Source organism: Pagrus pagrus (genome assembly GCF_965226575.1).
Source record: "Pagrus pagrus genome assembly, chromosome: 6".
NCBI lineage: Eukaryota > Metazoa > Chordata > Actinopteri > Spariformes > Sparidae > Pagrus > Pagrus pagrus.
This window is the reverse complement of record NC_140190.1, coordinates 3,767,334-3,782,581: the sequence shown is the minus strand read 5'-3', so window position 1 is coordinate 3,782,581 and position 15,248 is coordinate 3,767,334. Positions and strand designations below refer to the sequence as shown.

The 15,248-nt window shown below is 39.7% G+C and overlaps 1 protein-coding gene across 8 annotated transcripts in view; it reads right to left on the bottom strand.

Annotated features, from left to right (window-relative positions):
• The window catches only part of naaladl2 (N-acetylated alpha-linked acidic dipeptidase like 2), a 445,610-nt gene that overhangs the window by 146,248 nt on the left and 284,114 nt on the right, over nt 1-15,248 (bottom strand). For all 8 annotated transcript variants that reach the window (XM_084354597.1, XM_084354602.1, XM_084354598.1 and 5 more), the window contains one exon: nt 8,254-8,397. In XM_084354597.1, the coding sequence (XP_084210723.1) occupies nt 8,254-8,397 (144 nt within the window). The remainder of the gene's footprint in view (nt 1-8,253; nt 8,398-15,248) is intronic.

The following is a 15,248-nucleotide window of genomic DNA, read 5'->3' as shown; positions in this document are numbered from 1 at the left end:
TAAAGCCATTTCAAGTTGTTCTGCTCCGCTCGCTTCTCCCTCCGTGGCCTCGCAATGTAATTGCCACGGAAATTTGTTTCACTTTTGGCATTAGTTCTGAGTGGGAGACAGACAGGAGGAGAGAGGAAGATAGAAAGAATTGCATGTTTTTGGAAAGTTGAAAGGAGGAAGCGAGACAAAGAAGGAATTCAGGCACAGATGAGTCCCATTCTTCAGCTATGATTTTCACCCAACAGCATTAATTGGTTTAAGATGAATGTATGTGTGTGTGTATAGGACAGAGAATGTGCTGGTCACTTGCACCTTCGGCCCCTAAAGCAGCTAATAAGTATTTACTATGTAAAGATATAGTTAGAGGAGTAAGCCCCACTCGCTGTGGGTGTGGTGCAATCCAAGCTTGTTACATGATGGACAGTATAGCTGGGAAAACAATAGAAAATGTATGTAACTCACTGAATTGAGGGTTTATTAAGACCAATTGAAAATGGACCAAGACAGTTTTGGTGAATTTTATTTAATCGGTTTCTGTGGAGTCAAGTTTTTAATTCAAACTTTCTTTATTGGTTTTTTCACAGAACAGTCAGGATCTCAGTTCTTACAAAGGAAAATGGTTCCAGAACAGGTTAAAAGATCCAGTTCTTATTTACCCATGTCAGCCCAGGTGTAGCCACCCAACCACCTACCCTGAACTACACACAGGAGTTAAGTTTTTACAGCATTATAAAGTGTCTAGTTTTGTGAAGGCTCTTTCTTTTTTCTAAAACACAACAATACTGTCATGCACACATCCGGGTCCATACAAAAATGGTTTTCCAGTTTGGTGTGGAAGACTTTGACCGGCTCTGACAGAGCTCTGGCTAAACAGCATCAAACACGTTGAGGATGAAGTGGAACGCTGACTTAAAGAAAGGACTTGGACCCAAGGTCAGTGGCTGACCTCACTGATGGTTTGAATGGTAACAAATCTTTGTATTTCACACAAGCATACATCAGTCATGAAAAATCCCTAAAGTGCAGCTCTGTTAATGTGAAGGGTAACTTTTAGGAGCTGGGAGAAACTTATTTTATTGTCAATAAGGTCTATCAGAAGGCCATAATTAACCACAAATAAAAATTTAATGGTTTTAGATGAGCCGACTTAGCCAATCAAAAAGCTTAAGTGGCAGTTTATGATGTGTTGGCAGGGGCACTGTGACTCAGAGTCATAGAGTTAAGTCCTTTTACACTTTAGGGAAGATTCTGACTTCAAGTCGGATGAGAAGCAAGAACATTAAGCTGGAAGCAGCAGAAAAGTGTGTGTATGTGTACGCCCGTGTGCAAGTGTGTTAATTCCGACTACAATCCATCAGCCTTGCCAGAGTAAACAGGGTCTTGTAACACCCCTTAGAGGTAGTGATTGACTAGCTGGGTAATTGTCTGGTCAACAGACAGACCACTCAGATAGAGTCAGAGCCAAAAGCCCCAAGGTCTGATGGGGACAGGGTGTGTTCAGTGAATTAATCAATCTAAAAGGGCTGAAAAGATGAGAGAGGCGGGCACCATGAACACACATATAAACAGACATGAGGAAGCAAAGAGGGTATTTAATCAATGTGAAAGACTCAATTCAGCAACGTGCAAGACTCTGAAACTTAAATGCTGAGATGGTTTTGCCACATTCCTGAAAAAAATTGTGCAGATGCAAAAAAAAAACAGAAAGCAAAAGGATATATAACGAGGACAAATGTACCCAATCTGACCTTACCTTACTAAGTATATAATAATTGCTAGAAAATGTTTTGAGACATTGTTGTATGTGCATCTTTGGTGCTTGTTTCTGTTACCTATCACTTTCCATGTCAAAATGATAGCTGATATCTGCTATATGTTGAGACATTGTTACCTTGTGTGGAGCAGATGGATGGTAAATGGCTGGTAGGTGCTACTTATTTGGTCTGTAGTTGCTGGTGAGTCATTACTGGGATATTAGCAGTGGGTACAGGGGCATTTCCAGTAGTGCGATAGGGAAACATGGATTCATGAATTGTTTTTGTATGATTTTGCAATGCTACAAGAAGCTTTAAAATATGTGTGAAAAGAATGATAATAACAAGGATATTATGTATGCAGGATTACAATGTGGTTGCGTGTGTGTTGCACAGCAAGGACAACATAAATAAATACTGATAAATGCTATAAAAAAAAAGACATATATAGATGCAAAAAGATGCACACACACACACACGTGGTGCTGAGAGTGCTGTGAAGTCGAGCGCGTCATCTCGTTAAGGTCTGGCGATCTCCATGGAGGGCCCCTGAGCAATTAACCAATGGCCAGCCAATACAACCAGGCCTTAATTGAATGGGAATTAAAAGAGAAAAAATAAGGAGAAAAGGTATTAAAGAGAGTGGGAAAAAAATGAAAGGAGGCAGACAGATGGAAACAAATGATAGTGGGATCCCAAGAGTGGTCAGAGGTGCAGCCAATCGATTGGAGACAGATTACATCTCTCTCGCTCTCTCTCTTTGTCTCCGCCTTTGTCTCTCTCCCACGCTCGCGCCCATTCTCTGCCTCTCTCGTCCTCATTTGATGTAATGGAAACACTTCAAAAAGAAGCCTACCTTGCAGAACCGTTGGATGTACATTAAGCTCGGTCTACACAGGTACCCGTCTTCAGAGAGTGGGGATAAAACACAAACGGGCACACACACACACACACACACACACACACACACACACACACACACACACACACACACGAAATGTGTACTCCAAAAACAAACAGTACCTCTGCCAGGGCTGGAATGGGTTCTGACATGCAATTTAGATCCAGTGTCACACAAAGGATATCCATTGCCAGGCACCTACTACTTAGACAAGAGTCTACAAACCTATAAGTGGCCAAAAGTGTCGATAAAAGACACTCATAAAACAATCTGACTAAAAAAAAAAACACCATACAATCCAATACCACTGAAATTTTCTGAAATAGCACTAACACCATGAGGATTAAAGCTTGCAACTGAAAACAATACCACAGCAAGAGAGGCACACACATGCACAATCTGCCTCCCTTACACTGAAGGATCAATTGTGCTCATGGCTTCGGCCACTGGTTTTTTTTGGGGGGTGAGGTGCATCATTGATTGTCTGTGTGACACACTCAGGAAGCATGGGTGCATAACAGTGACGACCTGTCTGTCTGTGTGCGTGACCGTTATCTGTGCAACATGGGAAACAGCAGAAAGCAGTGTTCCAGTCAGTGACCAGCTGCTTGGATTTATTGGGGAATAAATGGAAATGGACAGACTGAGCACACGTACGATGGGGAAAAACATGCTGGCGACAAGAAATGATGACTCCCTGCTCCCCCCCAAAAAAACTGATGGCGTAGGACGGAGGCAGGGAGAGGAGCGAGTGGAGGCTCAAGTGCAAGACAGAGGGCTCAGGATAGTTGAGTGAAGGAGCAGAAGGTGGCAGTGTGGTAGAGGCCTGCGGCAATGATGCTGAGATAAGAGGGGATTTATGCTCTCGAAAGCAGGAATCACCCCATAATACTAAATCCATCTCATCTCTCTATCTGTCTGTTACACACATTTGCTATCTAACCACACACACCCACGCACATAGTCCTATACCCCAATATGCCAAAGCTATTATCACTGGTACCCTTTGCAGCGGCAAATGGGATCAGGCCAAAACCGCAAGATCATCTCACCGATCCGTTGACATTATAGCAAAATATTACATAGGTGACACAAGTGTTGGACACATGTAGAGGCTTTGTATACACTTCTAAGTGAGACCTGCATGCAAATAGTAGTTTGGTTTTATTTGCCAGGTTCTGACATTTTTAAAAAAAATGTTTTTATTTTGTTTTAGCAAAATTCAAAGTAGAAAGTAGTTTACTGTTCACAGTGAGGTCTATCAATTATTCAGAGTGATGACACACTGCAGAAGATCTAGCATTGCTAGCAACATTGCTCTATGGATGGAAACGTTGGCTGGTTGAACACTTTGGTCCTGAGAGGAATATCTCAAATAATGTTGGACTGACTGCCACCCTTTTTTACAGACGTTCATGATCTCCAAAGGTTGACTTGTACAGACTTGTGAGATCTCGACTTCGTCCTGAGCACCAGTATGAAGTTTATGTGGTTCTGAGAAAAATATCTTGACAACTGTTAAATGGATTGTAATGAAACGTATTATATATTCGGGAATCCCAGGCAATGAATTCTACTGACTTTGTTGTTTCCTCTGGCACCACCATATGGATGAAACACATTTTGAAATTATTCATTCACAATCATAATTTGTAATAAAAAGAGATACTTTTATTCTGCACCTTTCAGCAAACCCTCAAGCCTTCACTTAAAACACTGCTGTGTAGTACAGCCTCACAGAATGGTGGGACGAAGAGTGTTGTTCAAACAATGCTGTGAGAACCACTAATGCACTTTATAGTAAAAACTTCATGGCTTCATACCTCAGAAACCTGAAAAAGATAAAACTAAAAGCATGATAAGATATCACCAGTGGTAGGTCAGAAAATGTGCCTTTTTTAATATTTGGTTGAACCAGCCCTTAAATCATTCCTCCAACACCATTATCACCTTCCTCACCTCTATCTTCCTTCCTCCTGTTTGGCTTTTTTTCTATATTTCTACCCAGCAGCCTCCCGTTCAAATGAAGGGAAACTATCCCGGCTGCCCTCTTATCATCTATTCATCTCCTTGCAGCAGAGGAAATTAAACTCTTGCTACATCTTTCTTTTTTTATTTTTTCTCAACATTTTCTGCTTTAATTTATATGTGGGTTGCTTAAAATGACTTCTTTTGCTGGTACAGACACCACTGCACTTCCTAATTTCTGTCCTCATATGAAGGTTTGCTCTTACACAGTGATATTTTTTCACAAGCACTCTATGGTCATTTTGCCCTGAGGGTCTGTAATGTCCTGCCCTGATTCCCTCTTGTTTTAGTGTTTGTTCTTTGTTCCTGAAACCCCAATCATAAGACAGTATCTCTTATATTTAATCCCTCCATCTATCTATTAATTCTTCTTTTGTGAGCAGGAAGGGTCGCGGTGGATCCTACTGTAAGAGCTTGTCCCTGCATCTCTTCTCTCACCTCATTCACCATAGGTTAATTAACAACTGCATCTCATTTATGATGAACTGACCATGAAGTGCACCCAAGACCCAAGTCACATTTCAAGGCAATCAAAACTGTACCGCAATAAAAATAGTCCAAGTAATTAAACAGCACAAAATAGCAAGAGCGGGGACGAAGTGAAACTACAATAAAAAAGAAGATGTAATAAAAGAAGGGTTAGAGAGCACGTCTATATATAAAGCTCCTATGAATGCTAATCTTTTTTGGGGGGCTTTTTTTTTTTAGATTGCACAGTGTTAGGAGAGAGTTGAAATAATGGAGTGAGAGCAGCCTTCTACACGAGTCACTGGCCAGCCTGCTGGGCGACAGGTACAACTGCCTGTAACATATAGACTAAATGTTATCTCTGCATGCCTCCTTACCTTTATACCTCTTGCTCTTTCTTTATCCGCACTTAGGGTCAAAAGATATGGGCTCTTGAAGCTCAATACCAAAAGGCTTGGGGTTGTAGTCTCACAGAGCTTTTTACTTTTTGGCTTGGAAAAGTTGGAAAGCCTCCAAAACATGTACTTTTGCCATTACGTGGTACAATTTGTCAACAATAAATGTCAAAATATGTTATTACTCCCCTCCGGAGTGACACATATGATAGTTTTCTGATCTGATGGCCCCATTGGTCTCTATTGGTCTCCACCTACAACCTGTTTTCTGATCTGATACCACAATAATTAAGGTTTGGTGAGGTTTAGGCACAAGACAACTTTGTTTTGTTCTGGCCATACAAATATCATGGTTTGGGTTTAAATGATAACCGTTATGCTGTGGTCGGATGAGACATCATACAGAGTTATATAATTAAAACATATCTGGGCCTTTACCGACAAATGCTTTTAGCTGGGGGACTTCTACTACTGCTAATTGCTACTATTACTGCTACTAATGATATTATAACTAATAGTACTTTGAATTGCTTTCGCCAACAGAACCATTAAGACACCATTGCTACTACAATTAAATTCATTCATAGCGGTAGAATAATATGATATCATAAGGATCAGCACTGGATGAGGTAAACCGGGAAGCATCATTCAAGAAATACAAAAGCACTCCAACTGCATCAAACCATTTCAGAGGTCAACAGGCTGAAACTTCATAGAACGCTAAAACTTGTCTCTCATTGCATGTTAGCAGAATCATACTTAAGTGCCACCCCTCTTCTTTGAGAAAACTGTTAAGCCAATAGATAACTGACAGCAGCTTGTCTCAGCGTGACCTTTCGACTAATGTCTTCTGGATACGGCTGCATCATGCTCTGGCTTGACTGTATTCTATGAAATGCATCAGCGTCCGTTTCTCTAAAGGGAATTCATCGCTGAATGTATGGTGGTTATTTATTCACAATGTATGTAACCATTTTCTGCACCACCATGCTTGCCTATCTACAGCCTCCGCCCAGGGTCTCCCTCTCCTCTACTGTGTATGAGATGAGCCAGACTTCCTTTAGCTCATGCATATCAAAAGCTGTGATTGCTCCGGCAACCGAACTAAACAATCCCCAGCTGTCAACATTATCTTAATACATGTTCTCACCTTATTCCCAATCAAAGCTGTTTCCACCAGGAACATCTGGCTGAAGACTGTACCTGCACAAACGCTGTCTGCAGCCTACTGAGAGACGAACTCTGAACTGCCAGATAACCTTCATGATGATGTAATGTCTAGTTCCTGCCTCTTCTGGTGGTAGCGCCTCTAATCCTCGTGTATTTGCCTTATTTGGATATCTTTTTCTCGTCCTATTTAAAGTGGGGTATGCCACTGATCATGACATGGTTATCCTTATCCATATCCTGTCTATCTCTTAGACAGACTGACAGGGGACATTATAGCCACAGTGGGAATGAGGCAGTCAGGTCATCTGTGACTCAACCAAGCCATGTTTCCTAGAGACCCCAGGTGATGAACTTAGTCAGAACTGAGTCACCATACAGTGTGACTGATGTTGCTAGCAGAGATAGGCGGTGGTGATGGTGATCCATTCAGAAACAACAAAACAAAACAATGAAATGCTGCTTATTGACAGAAATTAAGCTATCAAATTAAGTAGATCAATTATTAAATGTGGCACAAACTACTTCTGCCAATTGGTTTTTATGTCTGACAGTCCAACATGTTTGTATCATCCAACTGACAAAGATATTCACTTAACAATAATTTAAAACAGAGAAAAGCAAAGCAAATCCTCTCACTTTAGAAACTGGTACCAGGCAAGGATGGATATTTTTACTTGACTTCAATTATTAATCAGTTATCAAAATATATTTGGGTCATTTTGTTGTTGATTGTTGAATTGACTCAATCATTTCAACTCTTGTCTGAATCAAAGAAAGGCATTTGTACGTACTTTTAACAGTGCCGTGCCCTATCACAGACAATATGATTGAAGGGATCCCTACAAAGCTTGTAATTGGAAGCATCAGGACATCTGTGGGACAGACTATTATATGATCAAGACTGCTATTGTGCCAAAAACTTGCAGATGGAATTTTAAAAAAAATATATTTTAGAATTAACTCAAATAGCTGACACATTTAGATACGAGGAGTCCTGTTCTGTTGTGTGGAGAATGTGGTGTCAGCGGGCCAAACGAAGTCCGGACATTCTCGTCAGCCACGTCCTCCAGTTCCTCCTGAGGGGTTCAGGGATCCGACAGACACATATGCACTGTGTCCACTATATTCCTGGAAATTCCTAGAATTCCTAGAAAGAAACTAGAGCCACCCGGGATAGGCTGACACCTGAATTATCATCTTTGTTGATGAAGGCAGAATGTTCTCTCTACTCTGCTACGTTTTTTTGTTTTTATTTTTTATTAAAACTTTGAACCTGGAATGGTGAACCAGTGGTTTTACTACAAACTCCTCCATGATGTTTGAGTACCTCAACCTTGATGCCTTACGGTAAACCCCACCACCCAGATCTTTAAAGCTACTTGAAAGCACTATAGAAGCTACCCAAAGTTTTCTCCATCACTAGAAACACAGCACAAATCTTCCCGTCAGTCTTACACTCTCAGGCCTGCTGATCCTGTACATTAATCATGCACACAATAATAATTTCTAATATCTGGCTAGTTTAGACACCACACTGTGTATTCACCTGCATTGGGAGGCATGGCTAGAGGAACACAGGAGTCTCCCTGCCCTGCGGATGAAGAGGACAACAATGTCTTTGCCAGGAAGGCAGAGATGGGCTGAACCAACAGAGATGTCAGACTTCCTCCAGCCTCTCTTGACACCTCACCTGGAAAGAAATACAAAAAAAAAGAAAAAATGAGAATGAAGCAGAACAGTCAGAAAAAAGATACAGAAAAACTGACTGTTTTCTTTTCAATCTCAGGTGATTCCAGTGTTACAGAAGTAATATACTGAATTCCTCTGGGTTCTTCTTTGGGAAATTTTTATTCTGCAACTGATTGCCTGTGAAAAAACATTTTGGTTCTCATGTAAACAGTGGTGGAATGTAACTAAGTACATATACTAACTAACTACTACAACTTAACTACTCAAACAATTTTGAGCTACTTAATGTAAAAATTGTACTTTTCACATGACTACAATTATCTGGTTTATTATTACTTTGCATATTTTAATCCATAATATAACATATATTCAACAAATTAATTATAGTGTATTATCATATGTTAAAAGAAGACTTTATTGATTGGTGGGGGGCAGTATATTAAGCCATTTTCAAGGTGTACCTTTTTCAACATAATTTGATATACACAGTAATGCATCAATAATTAGAATTCAGTATTAAAATACATATTATTCTGAAATGGATAGAATTGGTAATTGACCTGTATTTTGATACTTATACTCTTGTATTTTTACTTAAGATATTGAATGTAGGACTTGTAACAAAGCAGGGTTGTCAGAATGATTGAAGTATCGCTGAATAGCTATATGGTAAGATGTAAATTACCTTAAATGCTTTTGTGTATAACACAGTACACAAGCCTTTATATGTATCTTTTAATACAAAACAAAAATGTTATGCCCTCAAGTTTGGCTCTGTGGTAACAAACATGGTGTCGAATATCGATATTTTCAAGAAATTGTATCGAAGTTAGAAATTTCAATATTGTGACGACAATAGTGCAAAGTATTTCTACATTGCTGCATCACAGCTTTTATTTATGTAGAACATCTGAGTACTGATTGTAGAAAAGTGAATGACGTGTACAATAAAATAAGTAATCTGGCTGCTCTAAGTTTTCACATTAATGTTCCTTTTGAATGTTTTTTTAAAAGACATTTCGGACCTGTATTTAATCAAATCAGAACTAAATGAAAGATACACAATCTATTCAGTTTAGAAGATTGATTATTGTTACCAGATGTAGTACTTAGATGGTTAATCACACACTGCAGAGACATTAGCATCAGTTGGCCACAATATCAATACTTTTGTTTTTTGTACTTTTTGTTTAATGTGAAATAATGTCCTGCATATAGATGCCATGGTTAAGGTGCATGCAGGTAGTCACAGGAATCTTGAATTGTAAATATTGCCATGTTATAAAAAGGTTCATATGATGGGGATGCAGGAATATCCTCTATAATACCATTCTCTTCCACAGTATATGATTCTTCAAAGCAAAAATGACACAGACATACTATTAAAACACAGTGGAGGCTGTCAAATGATAAGGCTTTAGTTTGTTTGTGTGTTGTTTATTTCATCTCTCAGTAATTATTATGGGCAGCAGGGCCTGATCAGCCTGACTGCACTCTTATCTCACTGTTGTGTGTAGGCTACCAGAGATGCTGTTTGTCCTTCACAGCTTTAATTCATCCAGGATAAAGGTGTGTTTATTTTCCCGGGCACCTGTTATCCTCATTCCCATTGTTATTATGTCCTAGTTGTCTTTCTCTTTCTCCCTCTTGCCACTCTCTCCTCCATCCTCTGAATCTAATAGACTGACTGCTAATTGAGATGAAGGTTTCTACACATGGAACCAGTCAGCCAATGTAGGAAATGGTCAGGACAACAGAGATGGCTCCATCGTCTGATTTGCCCTTGTTAAGAGACTGATGTTTTCTTCTTAACCCTGGCTGCAGGTCCGTGGTCGTTCGGTTCATAGCATCGCTGTTCCACTGTTCATTAGGTGAGATATACACAACACATACTGTATTGAATATGTGTATTGTATACATCAGTCACAACATACGTGTATGGTGGATAATAGAAATTTCTGCAAGAAGGAAGGTATGGTCGTCTTTTTGGAAAAAGTGCAAAATGGTTTCCCATGAAGGGCCACTTATCTTCTGGTTGGTGTTTCACTGAAAATTATGTTTCTTTAACATAATTTTATCCATATGTTTTCTTTATTTTTTATCTGAAGATGGTATGAATTTGATGTTTCACCGGCTGCAAGACGAAATTTAGGCTACATTTAGGTTAATTTCACACCTGACCTGTTTCGTTGGGTTCAAACAAACTCTGGTGTGTTTGCCAGTGTGTCAATAGCGCTTTTGTGTGGCCTAAGCAACTGGAGATATTAAAAAGTGGGGTCTTGCGCATGTTCCAAATGGACCAACCGCAGGATTTTGTGATGATAGTAGTTACACTTTTGCTGAAGTACAATATACACTAAGTCCATATTGAACTGACAAGAAAACAATCTGTTTATTACAAACCGTGGTTTCTATAGCTCCTCCTGTCCATGTGTCCGAGTATTCATGTGCAAGACACTGAACCTCAAATTGCTCCAGTCAGGCCAGCACATTGCATGGTGGCCTGCTGCCATCGGTGTGTGAGTGTGCGTGTGTGTATGGGTGAATGAGAGGCATATTGTAAATTATTTTAGATAACAGTGCTATATGACAGCAGGCATTTACCATTTCAATTAACATGACATTATGAAAAAAATGTCATGACGAGCAGAATGAGCCCTGGTAGTCTCCTACACAAACAGGCAGAAAACTGAGTAATAACTAACCAGTCTGATATGTGTAGAGGTGCATGTAGCAGCTTGGTGTGATCTAAACACCTCCTTTGTTGTTGTACTATCATAAAAGTAGGGCTCTAGCACTAAGTACCAGCACTAAGTAGGCTGGTATGGAAATAAAAGGAGTTAAAGAAACACTATGACCTTAGCTGAAATCTGATTATGTTTTAAGAGCACAACTTATACCGTATGTTGTATTCAAATGGAGGGCAATTGAGGGAAGAGTTGAATGACTCTTGAGGGATCACAGATGAGAGTAACCTCTTTGTCATATTATGCCGGAGAAAAGCACTTAAAACCTTCATATAGACAGACATTTGTGGACAGAGGTTGATACGAAGTAGATTATACACATTCACAAACACAAAGCCCGATTCTGCACACCAAAGACAGATTTTTCGTTCAGAATGTGTCTGTTTGTTGGCTTCAACCACCAACTCAAACACCTTCATCTGCTACCGAAGAAATTACTAAAACACATCACCATATAATCTTACATTTTGGATTTGATGATGAAAACAGGAGATATCCTGTGATCTTGGGGTAATCTTTGGGGCTTTAGTCCTTTCAAAGCTTTACTGGCATTGAAGCCCACGCACATTGCGATTGTTACCATAGCAGAGGGTCTGGCAAATGTATGAAGTTACATTTTTCAATACAAAACCATGTGCTGCATATGCAAAGATCATCTCTTACTACCCTTGGATGTTTTAAACAGAAAAGAAACCCCATCTGTACAAGCAATAGGAGTAGCTAATATTCTGTGTCCCTACAAAAGATATAAGTCATGTCAGAAAGCTGGGGGGACAATGCCAGTAACTGACTCAGTCTTTTTGCCGTACTCAGTAAAAGGAACAAATGTGTGATTAAAGGCCTTAGTTACATTTCCTGATAAATCGTGACGGGAGGTTGAGTCCAGCTTGTGTGGTGACTTCAGATGGTTGTAGGTCCTGTGGTACATAAATTGTCTTCATTTGTTTTTAAGCATTCTGTGTTCACTTTCTTTTTTTTTTTTTTTTTACGACTTTTACGACGATTTCCAATGTCATTACTGTATTTTGCACTTTTATTGTCTTGAAATAGAAGCCTGTTGGGGCATGTAATGTGATTTTGGGCTAAACAAATAAACTTGACTTGACTTTATGTGTTGAAAATACATTTAAAGGAGACATGCAAATGAAGACCAGGACCTGCAAATGGACAAACAAAACAACATTTTTATTGTACTGTACATGCCAATATAGTAGAACAACAAGGTCAACTGCAAAAACATGTACAAATGAACCTATAAAGTATTCTTTCCCAGGTAGATAGACAAATAAAGAGTTTAAAGTATGTATTTATAACTAGAATTATGTTTTAGTCCACTATGAATTAATCAGTTAATACTGTTAGCCTCAAGCTTCTTAATTTCCTATCTTAAGCTATCTTTGGAATGATAAACTACCCTGAGGACTTTGGGTTTTTGGAGTTTTGATCGGATATCACTTTCAGTTTTTCAGTTGCTGCCAGACATTAACAATAAGGTAATCCACGATTGGACTTACTGTATGCTGTTAATACTTGCTTGCTGTTATTGGCTGACCCCACAGAATAACCCCTATTGAAAATCGATCCGTGAGGAAATAAAACTAGAATTACTGCCTTGCAGCTGTATGCCTCTGCACAGCCGTCAGCGAATGTCCGTCCAGACTCATATAATACATGCAGAGAAGACTTTGAGTGACTTTAATAAAAGATATGAAGTGCAGTTGTTGGTGAACTGGAAGTTATCACTTTATTGGCATTTGTTTCATCACATGGTGCAACAACAAACCTGAAACTCTATATCAGCAAAGCTAACGAGGTTATTGAGGACTACAGCTGTACTGTAAGTTCATAGTAGTCAATAATCAAGTACAGGTATGTCTTCACTGTTAAGGTATGTGTTTTTAGTTTTGTGATTTCCTGTACATCCTCATGTGTCATGTTAAACTTCCACTGCCTCTCTTTGTTTCTTTTCCTGCCCTCTGTCTGTGTTCACCTGTGTCTCAGTAGTTAATCACTCCCTGTGTTTTTAAGTCTGTGTTTTCCCCTCACTCTTAGTTGGTTCGTCTGTTTTGTTCCTGTGTCTCCAGTGTTTCTCACCTGTTACCTGTCCCCATCTTCCTGTCATGTAATCTGCGCTCGAGGCCTGGGACCTTGTGTTATACTGGTATGTACCTTCTTTTGTTTTTGGACTGAGTTTAGTTTGTTTGCTCTTGGATTACTCTTGTTTTGTTGTCTTTTGTTGCTTGTATTTTGTATTTTTGTACTTTGGGACAATCAGCTTCTATCAAAGCTCGCTTTTAGTTTTTAACCGACCTGCCTTGGTGTTCTGAATTTGGGTCCTGTTCTTGCAAAATGTGACATTCACATGTTGAACCAATACAGATAATCTGAATAAATAAATACATCCGACAGAACACACAGTTATAGCTATGACAATGAGACAATGCCTGACAATATGGATGTTCTTCACACACGTTTCAACTTGGCAGCACGGATAATCTCTGCAATCAACACAGTCTGAAGGTGGGCCTCCAATATTATTGTCACCAGTTCAGTAACCAGCCAAATGTGAAATATGGTCACAGTGTCCCGTTCATTTATGGTGTTGACTAATGTATTTTTGCAGAATGTTATGACGTCACACCCTTTGACGACCAAAATCACAGTTCACCCTTTCGTCTGAGTGGACGGTTGTGCCAAATTTGAAGAAATTCTCTCAAGGTGTAGGTATGGACAGATGGACAGACAACCTGAAAACATACTGCCCACGGGCCGTGGCTATCACTGGTGTAGAATCATAACAAATGGGACAATTTCAGCAGATTGAATTTTCATATGTGTAGTGCTTCATTCAGTGATGTGTTTGCCGTATTAGTATTAAGGAATAAAGACATTTTTGACTCAAAAAATAAAGCATTCTGTTTCTTGCCCTTTATCATCGTTAAACTACAATATCTCCACAAATAAATGGGAGCTGCAATCAGCCCTTACCAACAAAGTCATAACTCAGGCATGCATCCTTTGTCCCTAATATCTAATTTCCTCAGTCAGTTGCATCTTGTATACCCCATTAACTTAAGCATATTGTTACTTTTCTGCTTCTTTTGCAGCTGATCCATACTTTGTCCAAGTTTGTGAATAATCTATATTCTAACCTTAGCTGCGAGGACAAGTTCAGCAACCCTTGAAAAAAATCCCTCGTGGTTTCTTTGAACCAAACTTCTAGTCAATAGCTCTCTGTGGCTGGTCTAGAGAGTGTCAGTGCGGCATTCCAGCTCCACAAGGTGATTAATAATCCATGAACGACACTGGAGACAAGACAAGGGGGAAAGGGGGGAAGGAAGAGGCAAAGGGTGAGAGAATGGAGGGGGAATGAAAAGGCAGAGAAATTGAAATAAAAAGACAAACAGGGAGGTCAAGAGACGCTGGACAAGATCGTAGAAAAAGATGAGAGGTTTGAGGAGAGGCGAGGAGATAAGGCAACAACTGAATAGTTGATGAAGTGACAAGAAGGGAGAAGGTTGAGGGAAGACGGGCAGAGGGGAAGGAGAGGACAAAAGAGGTGAGACGACAAGGGAGCGTGAGAGAAGAAAGATGTAGAGCTACAGGGTGAGAAATGGATAACAGGGAGAAAGGAGGCGAGTAGATGGAAGGAGGACAAATAATGGATGGCAAGTGTGACAGAAAGGTTAGGAAAGAGGATAGCACGTAATATACAGTACATTCCAAGGGACAAGCTATTGCAACAATTAATCGATAGATTGCTACTGTAAGTATTTCCTGAATATTCACTGATTAGCACTATAAATTAGATAATTATAACTTAGGTATATGTTCCCCCTAGAGTCATGCATCATTCTGATATAAAGATGCTTCATTACTTTTGATTACCTGACCATTACTTTCCATTTTTGTAGCCACTCTTGTAAAGCATCGTCCTACCAAACTACAAAATGTTGCAGTGAAATGCGCTCATCTCAATGGAATCGCTGAAGTTTGACACTTGACCAGATGTCGTCAATTTGCACCAACTGACACCGCTGACATGAGGGAATGTAGAGCCGGAGAGTTGAAAACAGAAGAAGCTACGTAGCTTGTTAGTTGTGTC